The sequence below is a fragment of the Haliotis cracherodii genome, unplaced genomic scaffold (genome assembly GCF_022045235.1).
Source record: "Haliotis cracherodii isolate W230 unplaced genomic scaffold, xgHalCrac1.p SCAF_7, whole genome shotgun sequence".
Lineage (NCBI taxonomy): Eukaryota > Metazoa > Mollusca > Gastropoda > Lepetellida > Haliotidae > Haliotis > Haliotis cracherodii.
This window is the reverse complement of record NW_027266330.1, coordinates 9,012,984-9,040,948: the sequence shown is the minus strand read 5'-3', so window position 1 is coordinate 9,040,948 and position 27,965 is coordinate 9,012,984. Positions and strand designations below refer to the sequence as shown.

Sequence of the window (27,965 nt, the reverse complement as noted above, 5' to 3'; positions counted from 1 at the left end):
CCCGTATCGAATAACGCGTTGATAACTAGACAATAGATATATAACAAAAGCATAAACGACAAATTTCCTCCGTTATCGCGTTGTCCAACTCAAGACACATGCTGGAATGAAAAGTAGGCCAATCTCACTGCAAGGATATCACTACGCTATCATGTTTCGACATATTCCAAATTGGTCTGGGTTTGACATCGGTAACGAGATCACGCGAGACTTGTCTCGAGGTGAAACTGAGACATGGGGTCACAAGGCGAGATTCATCCCATCTCAATGCCTTGTTCAGCTGCACTACTAACAGTCTACCACTTGAATAATGACGCCACATGCTCTCCTGTCTATCGTGATCGCGATATGCATTTCACAGGTAAGTCAATTATATCCTGAAATAAGGGTAGCCTAGTGTTTAAAGCGGTTGTTCGTCACCCCGGGTTCGATTCCCCACATTGGTACAATGTTAAGCTAACTTTGGTGACGCCCATCGTGATACGGGTTGTATGATGTTAATTTCGGCGTCACACTCACTCACTCACTCACTCACTCACTCACTCTTTATGTCAGTCTATACAAATATATAACGAGTGAGTGAGTGAGTTGGGTTTAACGCCGCTTTTAACAGTGTTCCAGTTATATCACGGCGTGTCAGCTTCATGTGGGAGGAAAGTCCGAAGTGATGCAGGTCTCAGACGTTTACCACTTCGGTGAAACCCACGAGCATGGGTATGGTGCTGACAAACCTAGAAACATAATAGAGGCGAATCATACGTTTCCGACGTGCCCAAGGGACGCAACTCTGCTCACCGAAATGCCCCGCCTTATATAATTAGTCGAATGGGCCACCCGTGCCCCCAAATATATAACGATGGGAGAACTATAGTTCGTTTGCTGCAAAATATTTCCGATAAAATGCGAAATAGATAATAAATCCGAAAGCTACAATTCGTCTTAAATGGCCTGAAAGTTGTTTATTTGTCCATACCAACTCGCCACCATAATTTCAGACACTGTCATAAAGTGTAGAAAAAATAGCTTATCATTGGTGATTTCATGCCTGTTTTTACAAGGGATCCGCGCAATAAATATAACAGCGGAAGGGCATCGCGGAACACAGGGATGGTCTCAAAACTTCCATTCTGAAATATTTTCATTGTCACTGTTACTTTCAACTGAAGTAATAATTTGACTGACAGTTGCATGGTCTAAACCGTCTCTGTTACAATATGAAGCTTTAATTCCGGTTACAACTTTGTCAACGCAAAGTTATTTGAAATAATCATAAACGTGAAATACCAAGGTTTTCAAATCATCTGACGAGTGTCATTGTATATTCCGTTTAATAACTTCTACAGAAAGATATACGCATTTATTAGTTTATAGATTATAGACTTATGACAGGATTTTATTTCATAAAAACATAGTAGTTTGGCCTAACACGCGCGAATTTCACGCGCTAAAGGAGGGCTGTTCTGTTTTGCAGTGCAGACACCCTTGTAACAATGGGCATTAAATCACCAAAAATTACATGAAAGTTTGTTAAACAACTTTTTCTATCACTCACGACAATGTCTGAAATTATGGTGTCGAGGTGGTATCGACAAACAAATAACTGTCACGCCATTTAAGACGAATTGTTGCTTTCGGACTAATACTTATTTTGCATTTCATCGGTACGAATTTGCAGCATACGGAATACAGTGTCCCCCGTGTTTAAAGGCACTTAGAGTATAGTTCTGTGGCATGTCATTTGGCATGTCAAAGGATCAGCTAAATCCAAACCAATCCAATATTTTGCCGGATCACAGCTTTTTCTGCACCATGCCCGCTCTTTTACCACTGTGGTAAATGCCTTTAGGATTCTTTCCTTACAACGTAAGGGGGCATGGGTGGCCCAGTCGTCTAAGGCGCCGCGATTCTCAGTGTAGAGTTGCGTCCCTTGGGCACGCCAGAAACCTATGATTGTAGGTTCGAATCCTGGTTCGCCCCGATTATGTTTCTAGGTTTGTCAGCACCATACCCGTTCTCGTGGGTTTCACCGAAGTGGTAAACGACTGAGACCTGCATCACTTCGGGCTTTCCTCCCACGCCGTGATATAACTGGAATACTGTTAAAAGCAGCGTTACACCCAACTCACTCACCGTACAACGTAAATATAATGCGTTAAGGCCCGAAAATAGCCAGACTCGATTATCCGACGAAAGAGAATCTATTGGGTGAAAAGGGAAAAAGGCGGTGAAAATCACTGAAAATCGCGAAATCCAACGTGCCAGGAGTCGATGAGGTGATTTATTAGTAAGTACACACTGTCGTATATTACCTATCTCAATATAGGGACAATTGAAACAGGTAGAATGTTTCGTTTTATGCGGAATCGTTAAGCACGTCCATATTAATTGCATTGTGTCCAAAAGTGTCTACTTACTGGTTTAGTCTTAATGATGGCCCGAATTGATAATGTCAACTTCAAGTCGAGGAATATTTAAACTGAGTCTGTTAATATCTGTTTATTGGTAATCTTCTGTGTGTAAGTAATGAGATTTATTTATGTAGTTGCACTTAGTCTATATTTCATATTTCAGAGTTCAAGCCAGTCTCTAAGTGGCCGAAATCTTAGAATCACCACCATACACGTGAGTACAACATACTGACATGTTTGTTTGTTTGTTTGTTGTTTAACGCTGCACTATTCCAGCTATATGATGGCGAGTTGTTCCTACTGCCATAACGTGCGCTCGGACAGTACTTCGTGATAAATAAAGACTTCCGTTGGTCTGTCGAAATCGACTTAATGACCGTATCTCCTTAAATTCTTTAATTCAGATACTACACCTCCCCGTAGGATTTTTCGTAAGGTGGACTTTAGTCAAGTCAAGTCAAAGTCGAGGCTCCGTACGAGTGAGCGAAGCCTTCAGACAAGCATATCTGATTTCTGTATCTCGAAAACGAACACAACCGAGGAATTCCGAATGCAAAATCAGTTGTTGAATTTAAGCGCTTTGATGGTAACTTTATCCCAAAGTGTAAACTATGGAGGTTATATCTGTGCTCTATGGCTGTTTTATTTGATGACCTCGAACTTTCCGAAATGAGGTGGTATAGAAATAAAGATGGATCGCTGTAGAATGCTGACATCTGATTGGCTCGGAACCCACTCTTCATTTAGATTGAGTGGTCAAAGTTCGACCGGGGTTCAATCTCCATTATCTTAGGAAACGCACGGAGGTACCGCTGTGTATGTCTAAGCTTGACCTTTGCTCACCTCATGTATGTGTCAAGCTTGATCTCCGCTCACCTCGTGTATGTGTGAGATTGATCTCCGCTCACCTCGTGTATGTGTGAGATTGATTTCCGCTCACCTCGTGTATGTGTGAGATTGATCTCCGCTCACCTCATGTATGTCTGAGATTGATCTTTGCTCACCTCTTGCATGTCTTAGATAAATCTCCGCTCACCTCATGTATGTGTGAGCTTGATCTCCTCTCACCTCATGTATGTGTGAGCTTGACCTCCGCTCACCTCATGTATGTGTGAGCTTGATCTCCGCTCACTTCGTGTATGTCTGAGTTTGATCTCCGCTCATCTCATGTATGTGTGAGCTTGATCTCCTCTCACCTCTTGCATGTCTGAGTTTGATCTCCGCTCAACTCATGTATATGTGAGCTTGATCTCAGCTCACCTCATGCATGTCTCAGTGAATAGAAACAAAGCAGTTTGATCATTGGGTCGATGGAATTTGACATCCTGGTTTGTCACAATAACCGTAACTATGGTATACTGTGACATACGCCGCAGTAAACTAACACTTCGTGAAAGTTACTGAACACCAGTCACAGCTGCGTGACTTCGTCATGTGTCTTGAACATGTTTATTCAATATTATGTCAAAAGGACGCGAGTGCCATTGATTTCCACAGTGCGGAATTGTCTAACCTCTCATGCAAATGACAAAACAAGACAGTTATCAGTATTCGCCTTTTCACGAGCCATCGATTACTCAAAAGGCATCATTGGTATTTTCATGAATCACCATTTCATCAACACAAGACTTTCGGGAAATTTTTGCTATCAGCTTTTAGCTTTGTTAACATTTATGAGTGCATGACATTAATGGCACGCCTTCGCCCTCAAACCTCATGTCTGTCTTGTTTGTTGTTTAATGCCGCACTCAGCAATATTTCAACTATATGACGGCGGTCTGTAATAATAGGCAACAGACGGAGGCCAGAAAGCGCCCAGACGGACTCCGCGGGGAATTGATGTGATCTGCAGACAGAAAAGGGATATGTGAGCATAAATATCAATTTGATACTAATTACAGTTCAAGTGAGAGGCAATTAATCGCGCGCATTGTATGTAGTAATCGTCCGGAAGAAAGAGTTTCCGTGTTAACGGGGTCCGAATTAACAACATTTCATTGTTTCGACATATTGTCTGCTTGTTTGTGGCTTAACGGAGCACTCAGCAATAGTCCAGCTATATGGCGGCAGTCTGTAACTAATCCAATCTGGACCAGACAGTCCAGTGATTGACATTATGAGCATCGATCTGAGCGATGGGAAACGATGACAAGCATCACCCGTGTCGTCGAGTCCGACCTCTCTATCCCGTTAGTCGCCTCTTACGACAAACATGGGTTGTTGCTGTGCCATGTAACGAGCCAGGAGTCGACATTCACAAACTAAAACGATCATGCGCGATGTCGTAGACTGAATGTTAAGACCATCCGACAAGACAGGTGGGTTCGATCCACACAACAGAGCCACCTTAGTGAATCTCGCTAAAAGTGGGGACAGCACTGCCCTCCAAGGAGCCGTTATTGCTCTTTGCCGCGGTATAATTTGATGGTGCTGGTTTCGAGTCACAGAATCGCCCTGATTACGATTCATGGACGGTAAGCTCGCGTGATCATGGATTTTAGTAAAAGTATAAACGTTTAAGACCTACATTACTACGGGATTTTCCCCCACATTAAACAGACGCACGGTGATGTTGTTCAGTTTCGTAACCCCTCCCCCCACCCCACGACACACACACGCTTAGGTACACACACACTCTCTCTCTCTCACACACACATAGAAACAGACACACACACAACTAGAAACACACACATAACTAGAAACACACACATAACTAGAAACACACACACAAACACACACACACACACACACACTCAACTAGAAACACACACACACAAACAAACACACATACACAAAAACACACACATATATATATAGATACACACACTCACACATACAAACACACACACCACACATACATACAAACACACACACGCTAACACACCGCTCACCTCGTGTATGTGTGAGATTGATCTCCACTCACCTCATGTATGTCTGAGATTGATCTTTGCTCACCTCTTGCATGTCTGAGATAAATCTCCGCTCACCTCATGTATGTGTGAGCTTGATCTCCGCTCACCTCGTGTATGCGTGAGCTTGATCTCCTCTCACCTCATGTATGTGTGAGCTTGATCTCCGCTCACCTCATGTATGTGTGAGCTTCATCTCCGCTCACTTCGTGTATGTCTGAGTTTGATCTCCGCTCATCTCATGTATGTGTGAGCTTGATCTCCGCTCACCTCTTGCATGTCTGAGTTTGATCTCCGCTCAACTCATGTATATGTGAGCTTGATCTCAGCTCACCTCATGCATGTCTCAGTGAATAGAAACAAAGCAGTTTGATCATTGGGTCGATGGAATTTGACATCCTGGTTTGTCACAATAACCGTTACTATGTTATAATGTGACATACGCCGCAGTAAACTAACACTTCGTGAAAGTACTGAAACACCAGTCACAGCTGCGTGACTTCGTCATGTGTCTTGAACATGTTTATTCAATATTATGTCAAAAGGACGTGAGTGCCATTGATTTCCACAGTGCGGAATTGTCTAACCTCTCATGCAAATGACAAAACAAGACAGTTATCAGTATTCGCCTTTTCACGAGCCATCGATTACTCAAAAGGCATCATTGGTATTTTCATGAATCACCATTTCATCAACACAAGACTTTCGGGAAATTTTTGCTATCAGCTTTTAGCTTTGTTAACATTTATGAGTGCATGACATTAATGGCACGCCTTCGCCCTCAAACCTCATGTCTGTCTTGTTTGTTGTTTAATGCCGCACTCAGCAATATTTCAACTATATGACGGCGGTCTGTAAATAATCCAATCTGGACCAGACAGTCCAGTGATTGACATTATGAGCATCGATCTGAGCGATGGGAAACGATGACAAGCATCGGCCGTGTCGTCGAGTCCGACCTCTCTATCCCGTTAGTCGCCTCTTACGACAAACATGGGTTGTTGCTGTGCCATGTAACGAGCCAGGAGTCGACATTCACAAACTAAAACGATCATGCGCGATGTCGTAGACTGAATGTTAAGACCATCCGACAAGACAGGTGGGTTCGATCCACACAACAGAGCCACCTTAGTGAATCTCGCTAAAAGTGGGGACAGCACTGCCCTCCAAGGAGCCGTTATTGCTCTTTGCCGCGGTATAATTTGATGGTGCTGGTTTCGAGTAACAGAATCGCCCTGATTACGATTCATGGACGGTAAGCTCGCGTGATCATGGATTTTAGTAAAAGTATAAACGTTTAAGACCTACATTACTACGGGATTTTCCCCCACATTAAACAGACGCACGGTGATGTTGTTCAGTTTCGTAACCCCTCCCCCCACCCCACGACTCACACACGCATAGGTACACACACACTCTCTCTCTCTCACACACACATAGAAACAGACACACACACAACTAGAAACACACACATAACTAGAAACACACACACACATAACTAGAAACACACACACACACACAAACACACACACTCAACTAGAAACACACACACACAAACAAACACACATACACAAAAACACACACATATATATAGATACACACACTCACACATACAAACACACACCACACACACATACAAACACACACACGCTAACACACATAAACACACACATAGAAACACTCACACGCCACTCACACGCTACACACACATAGAAACACACAAAACACACACACACACACATACACACCACACACACACCACACTACACACACACACTCACCCACATCACACCAACACACACACACACCGAATATCAAATAGTCGGTCTCTGAGCAGTTTAACACCAATCTCTTTCGGCACACGTGTCTGATGCTGTAGAACCCCTGTATTGTCCCACAGCGGCTATTGTTTGTCCATTAGAACTATTGCTTGTGTCACATATTGATGTTACAAGCTTCTGTTTTGCTTTTGTTGCATTTATATTTTAGAGACCATATTATGTCAATTAACACGACGAACTATTAGCCGCAAGTGAACATGACAAACATTTGTCTGTGTTCCCAGCAGGAAAATCAACCCCCGAGGTTGTTGATATCTATTTGTTAGACCTAGCATGAGTTTGGCAAACTGCAATGTCACAGAAATCAACAGTTGAATGACTGCGATTCAATGGTCATAAGTTTGAATCCAAGATCGACCCTATTATATTTTTTGGTTACCAAGTTTGTGTTTGTCTCAGGGGCTGACTGGACTTTTAGTTGGAGATTAAATATTTTTCCAGCAACGCCTGTGAAATCTGATATTTTTTTTAAAATGGCGGCGGTCTGTAAATAATCCAATCTGGACCAGACAGTCCAGTGATTGACATTATGAGCATCGATCTGAGCGATGGGAAACGATGACAAGCATCACCCGTGTCGTCGAGTCCGACCTCTCTATCCCGTTAGTCGCCTCTTACGACAAACATGGGTTGTTGCTGTGCCATGTAACGAGCCTGGAGTCGACATTCACAAACTAAAACGATCATGCGCGATGTCGTAGACTGAATGTTAAGACCATCCGACAAGACAGGTGGGTTCGATCCACACAACAGAGCCACCTTAGTGAATCTCGCTAAAAGTGGGGACAGCACTGCCCTCCAAGGAGCCGTTATTGCTCTTTGCCGCGGTATAATTTGATGGTGCTGGTTTCGAGTCACAGAATCGCCCTGATTACGATTCATGGACGGTAAGCTCGCGTGATCATGGATTTTAGTAAAAGTATAAACGTTTAAGACCTACATTACTACGGGATTTCCCCCCACATTAAACAGACGCACGGTGATGTTGTTCAGTTTCGTAACCCCTCCCCCCACCCCACGACACACACACGCTTAGGTACACACACACTCTCTCTCTCTCACACACACATAGAAACAGACACACACACAACTAGAAACACACACATAACTAGAAACACACACATAACTAGAAACACACACACAAACACACACACACACACACACTCAACTAGAAACACACACACACAAACAAACACACATACACAAAAACACACACATATATATATAGATACACACACTCACACATACAAACACACACACCACACATACATACAAACACACACACGCTAACACACCGCTCACCTCGTGTATGTGTGAGATTGATCTCCACTCACCTCATGTATGTCTGAGATTGATCTTTGCTCACCTCTTGCATGTCTGAGATAAATCTCCGCTCACCTCATGTATGTGTGAGCTTGATCTCCGCTCACCTCGTGTATGCGTGAGCTTGATCTCCTCTCACCTCATGTATGTGTGAGCTTGATCTCCGCTCACCTCATGTATGTGTGAGCTTCATCTCCGCTCACTTCGTGTATGTCTGAGTTTGATCTCCGCTCATCTCATGTATGTGTGAGCTTGATCTCCGCTCACCTCTTGCATGTCTGAGTTTGATCTCCGCTCAACTCATGTATATGTGAGCTTGATCTCAGCTCACCTCATGCATGTCTCAGTGAATAGAAACAAAGCAGTTTGATCATTGGGTCGATGGAATTTGACATCCTGGTTTGTCACAATAACCGTTACTATGTTATAATGTGACATACGCCGCAGTAAACTAACACTTCGTGAAAGTACTGAAACACCAGTCACAGCTGCGTGACTTCGTCATGTGTCTTGAACATGTTTATTCAATATTATGTCAAAAGGACGTGAGTGCCATTGATTTCCACAGTGCGGAATTGTCTAACCTCTCATGCAAATGACAAAACAAGACAGTTATCAGTATTCGCCTTTTCACGAGCCATCGATTACTCAAAAGGCATCATTGGTATTTTCATGAATCACCATTTCATCAACACAAGACTTTCGGGAAATTTTTGCTATCAGCTTTTAGCTTTGTTAACATTTATGAGTGCATGACATTAATGGCACGCCTTCGCCCTCAAACCTCATGTCTGTCTTGTTTGTTGTTTAATGCCGCACTCAGCAATATTTCAACTATATGACGGCGGTCTGTAAATAATCCAATCTGGACCAGACAGTCCAGTGATTGACATTATGAGCATCGATCTGAGCGATGGGAAACGATGACAAGCATCGGCCGTGTCGTCGAGTCCGACCTCTCTATCCCGTTAGTCGCCTCTTACGACAAACATGGGTTGTTGCTGTGCCATGTAACGAGCCAGGAGTCGACATTCACAAACTAAAACGATCATGCGCGATGTCGTAGACTGAATGTTAAGACCATCCGACAAGACAGGTGGGTTCGATCCACACAACAGAGCCACCTTAGTGAATCTCGCTAAAAGTGGGGACAGCACTGCCCTCCAAGGAGCCGTTATTGCTCTTTGCCGCGGTATAATTTGATGGTGCTGGTTTCGAGTAACAGAATCGCCCTGATTACGATTCATGGACGGTAAGCTCGCGTGATCATGGATTTTAGTAAAAGTATAAACGTTTAAGACCTACATTACTACGGGATTTTCCCCCACATTAAACAGACGCACGGTGATGTTGTTCAGTTTCGTAACCCCTCCCCCCACCCCACGACTCACACACGCATAGGTACACACACACTCTCTCTCTCTCACACACACATAGAAACAGACACACACACAACTAGAAACACACACATAACTAGAAACACACACACACATAACTAGAAACACACACACACACACAAACACACACACTCAACTAGAAACACACACACACAAACAAACACACATACACAAAAACACACACATATATATAGATACACACACTCACACATACAAACACACACCACACACACATACAAACACACACACGCTAACACACATAAACACACACATAGAAACACTCACACGCCACTCACACGCTACACACACATAGAAACACACAAAACACACACACACACATACACACCACACACACACCACACTACACACACACACTCACCCACATCACACCAACACACACACACACCGAATATCAAATAGTCGGTCTCTGAGCAGTTTAACACCAATCTCTTTCGGCACACGTGTCTGATGCTGTAGAACCCCTGTATTGTCCCACAGCGGCTATTGTTTGTCCATTAGAACTATTGCTTGTGTCACATATTGATGTTACAAGCTTCTGTTTTGCTTTTGTTGCATTTATATTTTAGAGACCATATTATGTCAATTAACACGACGAACTATTAGCCGCAAGTGAACATGACAAACATTTGTCTGTGTTCCCAGCAGGAAAATCAACCCCCGAGGTTGTTGATATCTATTTGTTAGACCTAGCATGAGTTTGGCAAACTGCAATGTCACAGAAATCAACAGTTGAATGACTGCGATTCAATGGTCATAAGTTTGAATCCAAGATCGACCCTATTATATTTTTTGGTTACCAAGTTTGTGTTTGTCTCAGGGGCTGACTGGACTTTTAGTTGGAGATTAAATATTTTTCCAGCAACGCCTGTGAAATCTGATATTTTTTTTAAAATGGCGGCGGTCTGTAAATAATCCAATCTGGACCAGACAGTCCAGTGATTGACATTATGAGCATCGATCTGAGCGATGGGAAACGATGACAAGCATCACCCGTGTCGTCGAGTCCGACCTCTCTATCCCGTTAGTCGCCTCTTACGACAAACATGGGTTGTTGCTGTGCCATGTAACGAGCCTGGAGTCGACATTCACAAACTAAAACGATCATGCGCGATGTCGTAGACTGAATGTTAAGACCATCCGACAAGACAGGTGGGTTCGATCCACACAACAGAGCCACCTTAGTGAATCTCGCTAAAAGTGGGGACAGCACTGCCCTCCAAGGAGCCGTTATTGCTCTTTGCCGCGGTATAATTTGATGGTGCTGGTTTCGAGTCACAGAATCGCCCTGATTACGATTCATGGACGGTAAGCTCGCGTGATCATGGATTTTAGTAAAAGTATAAACGTTTAAGACCTACATTACTACGGGATTTCCCCCCACATTAAACAGACGCACGGTGATGTTGTTCAGTTTCGTAACCCCTCCCCCCACCCCACGACACACACACGCTTAGGTACACACACACTCTCTCTCTCTCACACACACATAGAAACAGACACACACACAACTAGAAACACACACATAACTAGAAACACACACATAACTAGAAACACACACACAAACACACACACACACACACACACTCAACTAGAAACACACACACACAAACAAACACACATACACAAAAACACACACATATATATATAGATACACACACTCACACATACAAACACACACACCACACATACATACAAACACACACACGCTAACACACCGCTCACCTCGTGTATGTGTGAGATTGATCTCCACTCACCTCATGTATGTCTGAGATTGATCTTTGCTCACCTCTTGCATGTCTGAGATAAATCTCCGCTCACCTCATGTATGTGTGAGCTTGATCTCCGCTCACCTCGTGTATGCGTGAGCTTGATCTCCTCTCACCTCATGTATGTGTGAGCTTGATCTCCGCTCACCTCATGTATGTGTGAGCTTCATCTCCGCTCACTTCGTGTATGTCTGAGTTTGATCTCCGCTCATCTCATGTATGTGTGAGCTTGATCTCCGCTCACCTCTTGCATGTCTGAGTTTGATCTCCGCTCAACTCATGTATATGTGAGCTTGATCTCAGCTCACCTCATGCATGTCTCAGTGAATAGAAACAAAGCAGTTTGATCATTGGGTCGATGGAATTTGACATCCTGGTTTGTCACAATAACCGTTACTATGTTATAATGTGACATACGCCGCAGTAAACTAACACTTCGTGAAAGTACTGAAACACCAGTCACAGCTGCGTGACTTCGTCATGTGTCTTGAACATGTTTATTCAATATTATGTCAAAAGGACGTGAGTGCCATTGATTTCCACAGTGCGGAATTGTCTAACCTCTCATGCAAATGACAAAACAAGACAGTTATCAGTATTCGCCTTTTCACGAGCCATCGATTACTCAAAAGGCATCATTGGTATTTTCATGAATCACCATTTCATCAACACAAGACTTTCGGGAAATTTTTGCTATCAGCTTTTAGCTTTGTTAACATTTATGAGTGCATGACATTAATGGCACGCCTTCGCCCTCAAACCTCATGTCTGTCTTGTTTGTTGTTTAATGCCGCACTCAGCAATATTTCAACTATATGACGGCGGTCTGTAAATAATCCAATCTGGACCAGACAGTCCAGTGATTGACATTATGAGCATCGATCTGAGCGATGGGAAACGATGACAAGCATCGGCCGTGTCGTCGAGTCCGACCTCTCTATCCCGTTAGTCGCCTCTTACGACAAACATGGGTTGTTGCTGTGCCATGTAACGAGCCAGGAGTCGACATTCACAAACTAAAACGATCATGCGCGATGTCGTAGACTGAATGTTAAGACCATCCGACAAGACAGGTGGGTTCGATCCACACAACAGAGCCACCTTAGTGAATCTCGCTAAAAGTGGGGACAGCACTGCCCTCCAAGGAGCCGTTATTGCTCTTTGCCGCGGTATAATTTGATGGTGCTGGTTTCGAGTCACAGAATCGCCCTGATTACGATTCATGGACGGTAAGCTCGCGTGATCATGGATTTTAGTAAAAGTATAAACGTTTAAGACCTACATTACTACGGGATTTTCCCCCACATTAAACAGACGCACGGTGATGTTGTTCAGTTTCGTAACCCCTCCCCCCACCCCACGACTCACACACGCATAGGTACACACACACTCTCTCTCTCTCACACACACATAGAAACAGACACACACACAACTAGAAACACACACATAACTAGAAACACACACACACATAACTAGAAACACACACACACACACACAAACACACACACTCAACTAGAAACACACACACACAAACAAACACACATACACAAAAACACACACATATATATAGATACACACACTCACACATACAAACACACACCACACACACATACAAACACACACACGCTAACACACATAAACACACACATAGAAACACTCACACGCCACTCACACGCTACACACACATAGAAACACACAAAACACACACACACACACATACACACCACACACACACCACACTACACACACACACTCACCCACATCACACCAACACACACACACACCGAATATCAAATAGTCGGTCTCTGAGCAGTTTAACACCAATCTCTTTCGGCACACGTGTCTGATGCTGTAGAACCCCTGTATTGTCCCACAGCGGCTATTGTTTGTCCATTAGAACTATTGCTTGTGTCACATATTGATGTTACAAGCTTCTGTTTTGCTTTTGTTGCATTTATATTTTAGAGACCATATTATGTCAATTAACACGACGAACTATTAGCCGCAAGTGAACATGACAAACATTTGTCTGTGTTCCCAGCAGGAAAATCAACCCCGAGGTTGATATCTAATTGTTAGACCTAGCATGAGTTTGGCAAACTGCAATGTCACAGAAATCAACAGTTGAATGACTGCGATTCAATGGTCATAAGTTTGAATCCAAGATCGACCCTATTATATTTTTTGGTTACCAAGTTTGTGTTTGTCTCAGGGGCTGACTGGACTTTTAGTTGGAGATTAAATATTCTTCCAGCAACGCCTGTGAAATCTGATATTTTTTTCAAAATGGCGGCGGTCTGTAAATAATCCAATCTGGACCAGACAGTCCAGTGATTGACATTATGAGCATCGATCTGAGCGATGGGAAACGATGACAAGCATCACCCATGTCGTCGAGTCCGACCTCTCTATCCCGTTAGTCGCCTCTTACGACAAACATGGGTTGTTGCTGTGCCATGTAACGAGCCTGGAGTCGACATTCACAAACTAAAACGATCATGCGCGATGTCGTAGACTGAATGTTAAGACCATCCGACAAGACAGGTGGGTTCGATCCACACAACAGAGCCACCTTAGTGAATCTCGCTAAAAGTGGGGACAGCACTGCCCTCCAAGGAGCCGTTATTGCTCTTTGCCGCGGTATAATTTGATGGTGCTGGTTTCGAGTCACAGAATCGCCCTGATTACGATTCATGGACGGTAAGCTCGCGTGATCATGGATTTTAGTAAAAGTATAAACGTTTAAGACCTACATTACTACGGGATTTCCCCCCACATTAAACAGACGCACGGTGATGTTGTTCAGTTTCGTAACCCCTCCCCCCACCCCACGACACACACACGCTTAGGTACACACACACTCTCTCTCTCTCACACACACATAGAAACAGACACACACACAACTAGAAACACACACATAACTAGAAACACACACACATAACTAGAAACACACACACAAACACACACACACACACACACACTCAACTAGAAACACACACACACAAACAAACACACATACACAAAAACACACACATATATATATAGATAAACACACTCACACATACAAACACACACACCACACATACATACAAACACACACACGCTAACACACCGCTCACCTCGTGTATGTTTGAGATTGATCTCCACTCACCTCATGTATGTCTGAGATTGATCTTTGCTCACCTCTTGCATGTCTGAGATAAATCTCCGCTCACCTCATGTATGTGTGAGCTTGATCTCCGCTCACCTCGTGTATGCGTGAGCTTGATCTCCTCTCACCTCATGTATGTGTGAGCTTGATCTCCGCTCACCTCATGTATGTGTGAGCTTCATCTCCGCTCACTTCGTGTATGTCTGAGTTTGATCTCCGCTCATCTCATGTATGTGTGAGCTTGATCTCCGCTCACCTCTTGCATGTCTGAGTTTGATCTCCGCTCAACTCATGTATATGTGAGCTTGATCTCAGCTCACCTCATGCATGTCTCAGTGAATAGAAACAAAGCAGTTTGATCATTGGGTCGATGGAATTTGACATCCTGGTTTGTCACAATAACCGTTACTATGTTATAATGTGACATACGCCGCAGTAAACTAACACTTCGTGAAAGTACTGAAACACCAGTCACAGCTGCGTGACTTCGTCATGTGTCTTGAACATGTTTATTCAATATTATCTCAAAAGGACGTGAGTGCCATTGATTTCCACAGTGCGGAATTGTCTAACCTCTCATGCAAATGACAAAACAAGACAGTTATCAGTATTCGCCTTTTCACGAGCCATCGATTACTCAAAAGGCATCATTGGTATTTTCATGAATCACCATTTCATCAACACAAGACTTTCGGGAAATTTTTGCTATCAGCTTTTAGCTTTGTTAACATTTATGAGTGCATGACATTAATGGCACGCCTTCGCCCTCAAACCTCATGTCTGTCTTGTTTGTTGTTTAATGCCGCACTCAGCAATATTTCAACTATATGACGGCGGTCTGTAATAATAGGCAACAGACGGAGGCCAGAAAGCGCCCAGGCGGACTCCGCGGGGAATTGATGTGATCTGCAGACAGAAAAGGGATATGTGAGCATAAATATCAATTTGATACTAATTACAGTTCAAGTGAGAGGCAATTAATCGCGCGCATTGTATGTAGTAATCGTCCGGAAGAAAGAGTTTCCGAGTTAACGGGGTCCGAATTAACAACATTTCATTGTTTCAACATATTGTCTGCTTGTTTGTGGCTTAACGCCGCACTCAGCAATAGTCCAGCTATATGGCGGCGGTCTGTAAATAATCCAATCTGGACCAGACAGTCCAGTGATTGACATTATGAGCATCGATCTGAGCGATGGGATACGATGACAAGCATCAGCCAAGTCGTCGAGTCTGACCACCCTTTCCCAAACATGGGTTGTTGCTGTGCCGGGAGTCGACACCCACAAACTAAAACGATCATGCGCGATCTCGTAAACTGAATGTGACGACCATCCGACAAGACAGGTTGGTTGGTCCACACAACAGAGCCACCGGTGGGAATCTCGCTAGGGGTGGGGACAGCATGGCCCTCCAAGTAGCCGTAACTCCTCTTTGCCGCGCAATAATTTGACGGTGCTGGTTTCCGAGTCACAGAATCGCCCTGATTACGAGTCAATGTCGGTCAGCTCCCGTGATCATGGATCTTAGTAAAAGCATAAACGTTTAAGACCTACATTACCACGGGGTTTCCCCCCACATTAAACAAACACACCCAAACACACACCCACACATACATATAGAAACACATACACACAACACATATATAGAAACACAAACACACATACACACACACACATAGAAATACACACACATAGAAACACACACACAAACACACACCCACACACACACATAGAAACACATATATAGAAACACACACACAAACACAAACACACATACACACACATAGAAATACACACACATAGAAACACACACACAAACACACACCCACACACAGACACAGAAACACATACACACAACACAAACACACACACACATACATATAGAAACACATACACACAACACACACATAGAAACACACACACACACACACACACACACACACACACACACACACACACACACACACACACACACACACACGCCGAATATCAAATAGTCGGTCTCTGAGCAGTTTAACACGAATCTCTTTCGGCACACGTGTCTGATGCTGTCGAACCCCTGTATTGTCCCACAGCGGCTATTGTTTGTCCATTAGAACAATTGCTTGTGTCACATATTGATGTTACAGGCTTTTTGTTTTGCCTCTTGTTGCATTTATAATATAGGGATCATATTATGTCAATTAACACGACGAACTATTAGCCGCAAGTGAACATGACAAACATTTGTCTGTGTACCCAGCAGGAACATCAACCCCCGAGGTTGATATCTAGTTGTTAGACCTAGCATGAGTTTGGTAAACTGCAATGTCACAGACAAGAACAGTTGAATGCCTCCGATTCAATGGTAATGAGTTTAAATCCAAGATCGCCCCTATTATAATTTTTGGTAACCAAGTTTGTGTTTGTCTCAGGGGCCGACTGGACTTATAGGTGGAGATAAAATATTCTTTCAGCAACGCCTGCGAAATCAGATATTTTTGTCAATACTTTCAGCCTAATTATTATCATTATTATTTTTTTTTGGTCAACATTCTGAAGCATAATTATTTTTTCAAGCAATACTTTTTCCAATAATAATGTTTTCGTCAAAGTGATGAACGAACTGCGACAATGTTGACTTTCATCCCACCTTAATTTGGCACGATGTGATTTTACAGGAATTCCGACATGTAGCTCTCTTACTCACTCGTATAGTGTCCAAGAACCCTCTATCTTGTATTTTAAGGTAAAGCGAATACGTTTTAATGCAGTGATGCCCTGTCATGGCAGTACCATTTGTTAAATACTTTGCTTTAATTTAATGTTTGTTTTAGGGCCAATACATAACACATATGATCACACAAACATACGTGTTTTGTCAACAAGTCGTGGTTGATACGCATATTTTGTTTGTGGCCTCCGTCAACAATATTCCGGCTGTATGATGGCGGAGTGTATATAACAGAGTCTCGTCAAATCTGTGGTTGATATAACGGCAATGTCCAACCAAGTCAACGAGCCTGACCACCCGTCCTGATCCATTAAATCGCCTCTTACGACACGCCTAAGCCATTGGGTCTCTATTTAATAGTGAGTGAGTTGTGTTTAACGCCGCGTTGAACATTACGCCAGTTCTATCATGGCGTCTCAGCTTAATGTGGGAGAAAACCCCGAAGTGATGCATATCTCAGAAATTTGCCGCCTTGAGGACACCCAGGAGTTCGGGTATGGCTCTGACAAACCTAGAAACATAATCAGGGCGAGCCCGCATTCGAAGTTACGAACGTAGGTTCCTGGCTTGCCAAAGGGACGCAACTCTGCACAGCGAATTGTTGCGTCTTAGAGGGCTGGCCCACCCGTGCCCCCACCACAGTAACTGTTCTTTGAAAATATAATCTTTAGAATAGTGAGTGAGTTTTCTAGTAATATCATGGCGGGGGAAACGTCCGAAGTGATGCAAGTCCCTTGACCCCCTATTTTATAAGAGGTGGGACATTATGATATGGATTTTCATATGGATATGAATGAACAGTGTCAATGTTTATCACACATGTTAATGATAGTTCTGTCACAGTTGCTTAAACGTTATGTTTATTTTCCTATTTTGGACCCGATGTTTTTTCTCAAATACTACAAGAACACCCAATAGATGAAGTCACCGAAAATAACCACCCGATCCACTTTTTCTTTTATTGTTGATCTTTTCTGAGATATGAAACGAGGCACTCCTATGGCATTGCCCTTTTAATTCAATAGTACAAAAATGTATATTGTAGGAATATAGTGACGTCAAAAAAGCTAATTGGGTCAAATATACTGAACCAAATTAAAAACTTCACAATCCTAAAATTTTAACCCTTATTGTGTATTTAAACAGTAATGGCCACGTATTGTCTTCAGATAACACCCGTTTTTGTGCAGGTGAATCGATCAAAATCTTGTGCACAGCACTATAGTGGCAAAAGTGTTTTTTCACGTCCAACTGGTCACGTGGCCATAATACCGCACGTGTTTTCAGCCATACTTGTTAGCAGTATTAACAAAGAAAGAAAAACACAAGAAAACAAAAGTCTTTACGGACATTTGTCATGCCACGCCTTTCAAATGTGCAGAGGGGAAAGTCCGTAGCTGAAGTCGCAAGGACGATGGGTTGTAGTCGACGGACTATTTATGATTTACAGACGCGTCTACAGCAAACGGGAACCACCGCTGATCGCCCTCGGCCAGGTCGACCACGTGTGACGTCACATGCAGAGGATTGTCAGATTGTCTTACGTCACCTCCGTAACCGATTTTTGACGGCTACATCAACCAGAAATGAACTTTTTAGGGGTAGACTGAGTGCGCAAACTGTTCGAAACCGTCTGAGAACTGCTCACCTTCAAGCACGACGGCCATACTGCGGGCCGATTCTGACTCAATTGTGGGCGCAGCGACACTTACGATGGACTCAGAGGAATTGGAATCAAGTCGTCTTTCAGTAATGAATCCCGATTTAATCTTCGATTTGCTGAAAGTGTCATGGTGTGGGGTGCTTTCTGTGGCAATGCACGTTCCAGGCTTCTTGTCATCCGTGGCAACCTCAACGCTGCTGCTTACCGCGACCAGGTACTGACACCAGAATTTTGCCTTTGATAGCAGCACATGGACCCGGTTTGATCTTCCAACACGACAATGCCAGGCCCCACACAGCAATTTTGACAAGGAATTACACGCTACTGAACTTGTGTTCCACCAGCTTCTCGTGCTTGGGACTTATGATTTAATCTGTTGATGTTATTACCGATACCGTAGGTGCTTGGAACAAATTATGGTTACCACCGTTAATTAAAATCCTTCTTTGGACATTAATGATTAAAAATTACCTTCTCTCATACATTTGTCCGTTGTATATCATATATGGGATTCCATTAAAAAATGTGAAGTTTTTAATTTGACTCAGTATATTTCACATCCCGAACTGTCTTTGAAAGTCAAACTGATACAAATGACACTTCAAGAGAGCGAAATACCCAAGGGGAAAGGAAATTGTAGAATTCAATTTGTAAACATTTTATTTTATTCAGAGTCGATTCTGATCAATGATACCTAGGTATGTCAATTACTTTATCTCAGAGAAGAAACATGACATATGATCAATTATTTATATTTTTCTGGGGTGAAGCAGTGCGGATAGTCTAAGATGTATAAAATGTATTGTCAAGAAGTAAAAGGCTTTGAGTCGAATGTATGTATAGAATACGTGACGATCTGTTCTGTGCTGCGTGGGCGAATATGTGAGTGAATAAATATTTGCGCCGCTTTACACAGTGTAATCAGTTGCTATGTTGGGAATCGAACCTAGATCTTAGGCGCGACGTTTTATCACCTTGCGACCATTCACGTTACTTTGAAATTCCATATCGTAATGTCCGGCTGCGAATGGTTACAGGAGGCCTTGTCGTCCGAGGCGCAGCAGTTCGCTGTGCAGAGTTGCGTCCCTTGGGCACACCAGAAACTCGTGATCCTGCTCGAATCCCCGATTATGTTTCTAGGTTTGTCAGCACCATACCCATGCTCGTGGGTTTAACCCTCTGGATGCCGAGTTTTTTTCTGACGCACATTTTTCTAAGATCGGAAAAGTGAAGGTTGTGCGAGAATTGCGCTCATGCGGCGCTGGATCAATTACGCAGAGGTGGAGAATATTAAATTTCCTATTTGATGGTGTAAATTTAACTGCAAATATTAAACCGGTTTAAAAAAAAACCACTTCTAAGTGTTGTCCGAGAATTTATTCTGCGTTGAAAAACAGTCAATTTCTCCGCTTTTTATCGTACACCGATAAAAGTACTGTGCGACGATTTTTTTTATTTAGACGCTTTACGGAAACTGTGAGCGAACAAAATACTGCCTAATATCTGAACGACATAACTACATTTGAAATGGAGTTATATGCGTATGTATAACGACATACATTCAATTCCAAAAATAGCATGCCGTAAATGACGAAAACTGATTTTTCTCTATAAGGTCAAAAGTCGACAGAGAGGTTACACACGTACAAAAAAAGGGGGCATAACTTCACTATGCTTAGCTCTAGTATGTTTTAACTCAGGTCACTTGATGAGAATTAGCTGTGGGTAAGGATAATATATTTTCGTGGTGTTTTGTTCAGGAGGAACCAAACTATTCCAACACAAATATCGATATTGAAACTGTACACGTTTAGTTATAAAATATACCCATAAGAAATGATGAAATCGTACTTCATAAAAAGGAGGTAATAGAGAAACGGATGGCCTTATCTAACCTTAGTCCTTAGATTGTGTGCGTGATGTATTTTGAATTTTATTCGACTTCAAAGTGAGGGTTGTAGCACAGGGACATATATGTCCCTGTGGCATCCATGGGTTTAACCAAAGTGGTAGATGTCTGAGACCTGCATCATTTGGGCTTTCCTCCGACATCAAACTGACACACCGTGATGTGACGGGAATACTGTTTAAAGTGGCGTCAAACCAACCACAGTCACTCATTCATAACATAAACACACAATAAGGACCTGAAGTACCGATAACAGTATAACCTAATTCCATAACTGTACATGCCACAGCGATGACATATATTGGCTTGTATTGCCCAGAGGTTGAGGCACGTGATGAGATACTAAATGTGTTGGTTTGGTTGGTTGGTTTGTTGTTTAACGCCGCACTCAGCAACATTCAAGCTATATGACGGCGGTCTGTAAATAATCGAGTCTGGACAAGACAATCCAGTGATTGATATCATGAGCATCGATCCACGCAATTGGGATCGATGACCTTCATCAACCAAGTCAGCGAGCCTGACCACCCGATCCCGTTAGTCGCCTTTTACGACACACATAGTCACCTTTTACGGCAACTAGACCTATTCTACCCTGGAATCTTCACTAAATTTGTACGTCACACATGTGTCTTAAAATGATGACCTCGTGATTGTCGTTTGATTGGATAACTCGAACCTCGCAAACTTTGTTTGATATTGCCTTGATTAGTGTTGAAAGAAATAATAGTAGGATGAGAGGAAATGGTGGACGTCGTTGACGTTTTAATCTTTCTAGGTTTTCATAGGTACCTAACTTGCTAACTCCTATTTTTTTCCAGGCACCACCTTTGGTGGTGGTAAATAGCAACATTTCACAGAGTAGGTACGGTGACCGGTACGAGGGCATCCTCATCGACATCATCTCCAAGATCGCTAGTCAGGCCAACTTCACATTTGACATACACGTCGTCAACGACAACCAATACGGCTTCGAGTCATCCCCCGGACAATGGAATGGCATGATCGGGGAGGTGATCAATAACGTGAGTACAACGAGGGATAGCCCATGGAAATAGTGAGTGAGTGAGTTGGGTTTAACGCCGCTTTTAACAGTATTCAAGTTATATCGCGGCGTGTCAACTTAATGTAGGGGGAAAGCCCGAAGTGATGCAGGGCTCAGACGTTTACCACTTCGGTGAAACCCACGAGCATGGGTATGGTGTTGACAAACCTAGAAACATAATTGGGGCGAACCGGGATTCAAACCGACAATCATAGGTTTCTGGCGTGCCTACCTCTGCACAGCCAATGGAAATAAAGGGGAGTTTAAGTGGTATGTGACAGGCTGGAACGAAGTGGTCGAGAGGGTGCGCGCGCGTGCGTGTGTGCGTGCGTGCGTGCGTGCGTGCGTGCGTGCGTGCGTGTGTGTGTTGGGAAAGGGTCGAGAGGGTGCGCGCGTGTGCGTGCGTGCGTGCGTGTGTGTGTGCGTGTGTGTTGGGAAGGGGTCGCGAGAGGGGCTGAGGTACGGAGCGATCGAAGGAAGAGAAGCAATGGAAGTAGAGGAGAGGGATTATGCAGGGTGCTCAGCTGGAAGCAGTCGTGTTTCCAATATGCCCTGAAAGGATAATTTATAAGAAACACACAGATATATTTATTTTCGAATGCATACCAAACGACTTTTTTATAACATTTTTGGAACATAGCTTTAAGAAATAATGGTTAATAATTGCTTATGGTAGTGTGAGACGTTATTTACTTAGGAATTCTTTCATCGGGTTATAAACTTCAGCGAAACAGTCCGCTAACGGAAGTTGTCTACTTTTGTTGAGGTTACTGCAAACATAACAACAAAACAAATGTCTTACTTAGCTAATCAAATACCATTAGTTATTTATATTATTTAATCATAAAATAGAGTCTGCCACATTTAAGGTGATAATGAAAGAGGGAGACTAAAGACAGTGGAGCTCGGGCAGAGATGGAAAGGGCGTGGCAGAAAGGGGCGCCAGGGGGGATAACGGAGACAGGTACAGGGGAGATCTATGTGGGGGTTAGGTACGGAGGGCAGAAGATGAGGCAGGGGATGACAGAGATGAGTAGGAGCAGGTGGTACCTCACTGGCGAGGGTCTCGAGGGTCAGAGCGGGGAAAGGAGTGTCCGACAGGCTCTTGGACACGAGCAACCGAGAAGGAGTGATAAGGAGACGCGAGCTCGTATGTTTTCCAGATGATCTAGAACCACAGTACCACACGGGAGGTCGAAGCGGTACAGATGGGTACAGATGTCAGGGTTAGGGATCTGTGGAGAAGGGTTAATGTCGGGAGGGGCAGGGTGAGTGAAATATTAGAATTGTCCACAGATGTTTGCTGTAACATGGATGCTGCAACTGTCTATATGTTGCACTAACGCAAAGGTCAAGCCTATGCTTTTCATTCATAAAAAAGTAACGATACTTCGAGATTAACCCCTTTTGGGAACCAAAAGGACCACATTGAATTCTTCAAATACATACAGACTACAGACAGGTCGGCCGGGTCTCTTTGTTAAATTTCCTTGAGCGTGATGCACTCAACCACTTTCGACTGGCAACTTCCTAGCGTCTCATAAGGCAGCTTGGGTTGTATACTGCCCAGGGAGCTGATAATAACATTCGAGTGCACACTGTTCCATTGACCGGGTACTTATGTCATCATCATTATTTTTATTATCATTATCTGTAGGTGGCAGACATCGCTGCAGCTCCTCTTACCATCGCTTCCAGGAGGGCCGGCGTCATCAGCTTCTCACAGCCCATCATGGACGCCGGCATCCGCATCCTGTACAAGAAGCCCACGACGTCCATGTACAACCAGTCCCTCCTCATCCTCCTCTCGCCCTTCACCACCGGCCTGTGGTTCATGATCCTCGCATCCTTTGTTGTGGCCAGCCTCATCTTCTTCGCCATCGGGAAGCTGAGCCCGTATGAGGAACTTCAGGACAACCCCCACGTCGGCGACGATATCCCTCTCACTACCACGCTCATCAACGCCTTCGTCTACACCATCAGTTCCTTCATGCACCAAGGTGAGGACAGCGTGACTAGCACACCAACGACATCTAGGCCTACACTGTTGCTGAAATGTTGTTCAACAGTACTCTGTTGGGTGCTCTTGGGATATGCCTAATCATATTTAATGAGGTTTTGTTATTATATATGTATTTCACTCACTACCTCAAGACATAAAATTAATTTCCCTTAAGGGAGAAAGTAAACCGTTAGTTTGGACACATTTCCAGTCCATATAGTAAGCATTTTTTATAATTTAGAAAGTCTAGTTCTGATTTATATGAAAATATCTGATTTGTGAACACACGTCGTTATATAAGTGTAACGATCTTGAATGGATTTAACCCCCATTTCGCCTCACCTCAACACTTTCACAGCATTTAAAAATATATATTTGCTCATTTTTTAAATCATGCAAATCATGCGGGCCCAAAAAATGCCCCTTATATTATAATAACCTTTCCTTTTTCACTGCAACTGTTTGACAAGTACAGCTATCACTTTTAAAAAAAGTAAAAAGAAACGTTATTCTCCAGTGTTCTGCACTCTAACCCTAACACAATTGTGACCATGCGAAGTTAAAGTACCAAGATATTCCTTCGGTACAATAGACACGTCGACTCTCTTGGACCGCAGTGCTTTGAGTTTCGTTGAAGGTAGTCCCCTACACAAAGCATTTACATCAATGGGCACCGTAATGCCATGATAGATACTGTGTATGGATGCTACGACCCAGCTGACGGCGTGGAACGGTTCCCCTCCCATAATCATTTCCCATTTCAAACACATACAGTGATGAATGCTGGTGATAGTCCCGTCGACCTGTGCTAGTCGTTAGAGGCGACCAAATGAATCAGGTGAACAAGGTGACGTGGTTGATTGCGTGACCGTACCCCGACGGCGTGCTTCGTTGCACTCTGGTTTTCTGATCCAGACTCTATGTACTAAAAGCCATCGTTATTTAGCAATCGTTATATTGCCGAGGAAGGCGTTAAACAACAAATACCGATGATGACTAACTAGTGTACATTTTTTTGTGAAAGCATGAACGGAATTAAAATCATCAAATCATTTATAACCATTTTTCATGCAACTCTTTTGACATCTAGACTGGTCACACATCAACAATTCTCATTCACTTTATAGTTATATTTGTTTAAAAACTCATTTACGAAAATAAACAGCAAAACTGCCAACTTTCCATAATATTCAACTTAAACTGTCAGATTACTATAATGTAACAAATTGTGCCTCTGCTATGACCAGCAATATCTATAAATTCTATAATTTCTGGTCAAGATGTCATATGCTTTTCATGTTATTGTGAAAATAATCTACATGCAATAAAAATGTAAAGGGATAGAAATCACTTTCGTTTCCTCTTATTCCAGAGAGAGCTGGGGTCCCACGCTCCACGTCTGGCCGCATCATGTCCATCTTCTGGTGGATTTTCACCACCCTGGTATTTACCACATTCGCCGCCAACTTCACAGCGTTCCTCTTGGTCAGACCCCCCGACATTCGCACCATCCCCTTCATGTCCTTCGACGAGCTGTCCAAGCAAACTGACGTCAAGTACGGCACTCTGGCTAAAGGTTACACCAACTACTACTTCTCCAAGTCCAAGAGACCTCTGGAACAACGCCTGTGGAAGAAGATGTCTTCCGACGCCACCCTGATGGCCAAGAGCGTCAGTGAAGGTGTGGCCCGCGTCAGAAATGAAAACTACGCTTTCATCATGGAAGGCCCAACGGCTGAGTACCTCTCTGGTCAATATCCCTGCGACACCATGGTCATTGGAGAAGCCTTGGACGACAGAGCCTACGGATTCGCCTGCGGGCAGAATAGCGATGTATGTACCCTTCTCAACCCCTACATCCTGAAACTGAAGCAGAACAGTTATCTGTCCAACAGGAGAAGAAAGTGGATGAAGAATTACCAATGTAGTTATGGTGGAAAGAATGAAATGAAGATCAGGGGAAGTCCCGTGGTGGATGTGTTTGGCATTTCAGGAATAAGGTTGGAGACCCAGCTGTCCTTCAACAGATTCTCTGCCGCTCTGTTTATTCTCTTGGCCGGTGTTGTGCTAAGTTTGATCGTTTTGGGAGGGGAGATATTTTATGTTAGTAAATTTGGTCTCCCTCAAAAGTAGTTTCGGACATTCTGACTTCATTGCGATAGGTCGGTTTTGCGAATGTGATGTTCGGTTGATGAACTGTACGCTGGTGTAGGTTAGATAATTCGGAGGGAAAATATTTCATGTCAATCACCTCTCCCAAACGTAGTTTATCATGTATAAGAATTTGTCCATTGTCAAGCAATGATACGTTTGATTGTGTTTAGAGGGAAGACACACTTGCCTCAGTATATGTTCTCCCTGAGATGTAGTTTGAGTACGTATATCTTTTGAAGTTATTAGCGAAAATCATTTATAGCATAGGTCAGTATGATATATACTCAATTTAAATGTACATGTACTTGATTATGTTTATGTAAACTATTCAGCCACAGCGACTGAAGAAAAATGTGTATAAGCATTGCTAACAAATGCCGTCAATGGTTTGTAGGTCAAGTTTATCATTTGTAACGTGTTTAAAGGTACTCGAAACAAGAAAGTGTAGCAGCTCATTTTGAAAGTCAATATTTGCCATGTTGAAGCGAAACCTCTATTGCCTGGACAATTTAGCTTCTCCTTCAATGTGAAGAAATAGAGCAAGCTGAAAAATGTTTTCCCATCTTACAATAGGTCATTAAAACATTACACATGTGCCGTCTTTACAACAGAGGCAGTGTGGTGACCAGTCGTCAAACGCGCCGGAATTCGGCGTGCCCGATACCTGTAATCGTTGGTTCGAAACCCGGACTCGCCCCGACTTGAATCGTAGTTTCTTAGTCAATCGGCACCATACCCGTGTTCATGGGAATCAGGAAAGCGTTTAAAAACAAAAACATCACAAGGTTTGTCAGAGCTAGGTCGGTGGTAATGGGTTTCATAACGGCTAAGACTGCATCACTTTACTCTCAGATCAAGTTGTCACGCCGTGATATAACTGGAATGCTGTTCAAACCAGCGTTAAGAAAACGCATTCCTCAAATCATTTCAATTTACAATGAACATTTGATATGATGGGGGCAGAGGCGGTCAAGTCTTCTGATGCGCTGCAATTCACTGTGCAGAGTTGCGTCCCTTGGACACTATTAACCTTGGGGTCGAATCCTATTAGCCCGATTATGTTTCTAGATTTGTCAGTACCATTCGCGTTTTCTTTGGTTTCACTAAAGTGAAATAGGCCTATATCACTTCGGGCTTTCCCCCCACTTTAAGCTGACACGCAATTGCCTCACTCATTATTGTTGGCTGGGTAGTTTAACGTATAACGCCGCACCCAGCAATATTGCAGCTATGTGATGATGGCCTGTACATAATCGAGTCTGGACCAGACAATCCAGTGATTAATATTATGATGATCGATCCACGCCATCGTGGAACGTTGATACGTCATCAACCAAGTCAGCGAGCCTGACCACTCTCACGACCAGCGCAGGGTGCTAGGGATCAATTTTAACCTGGATTCCGCATGGATTCTCTCATCGTCTACAGCATCATTACACCAGAATTTAACTGATGTATTTGCCACTTGTACAGTATCGGGATGTCCATATGTAAGTGCAGTTGTCCAGTTGCAATAAACGTATTATTTTGGAACGGCGTGGTGTTTTAGCATGAGGAAACAACGGGATCTGTTTCGTCGGATAACCCAGGCTGGTTTTTGTCTGGCGTTGACGTTTTATATTCCTAATGGGTAGCATCTTCAATCTACATGTATGTCACTT

The 27,965-nt window shown here is 43.3% G+C and overlaps 1 protein-coding gene across 1 annotated transcript; it reads left to right on the top strand.

Moving 5' to 3' along the window:
• Window positions 1-233: 233 nt before the first annotated feature.
• LOC139448210 (glutamate receptor ionotropic, kainate glr-3-like) lies at window positions 234-27,818 on the top strand. Its single transcript, XM_071229729.1, has 5 exons — window positions 234-361; window positions 2,572-2,622; window positions 21,925-22,128; window positions 23,806-24,148; window positions 25,523-27,818. The coding sequence occupies exons 1-5, from the start codon at window positions 311-313 to the stop codon at window positions 26,281-26,283; spliced, it is 1,410 nt and encodes a 469-aa protein (XP_071085830.1). The 5' UTR covers window positions 234-310; the 3' UTR covers window positions 26,284-27,818.
• The last annotated feature ends 147 nt before the right edge of the window (window positions 27,819-27,965 follow it).

Coding starts and splice junctions, on each gene's coding strand:
- LOC139448210 (XM_071229729.1), top strand. CDS start 311: ATGACGCCACATGCTCTCCTGTCTATCGTGATCGCGATATGCATTTCA. Junction 362..2,571: donor TCGCGATATGCATTTCACAG/GTAAGTCAATTA, acceptor TTCATATTTCAG/AGTTCAAGCCAGTCTCTAAG. Junction 2,623..21,924: donor TTAGAATCACCACCATACAC/GTGAGTACAACA, acceptor ATTTTTTTCCAG/GCACCACCTTTGGTGGTGGT.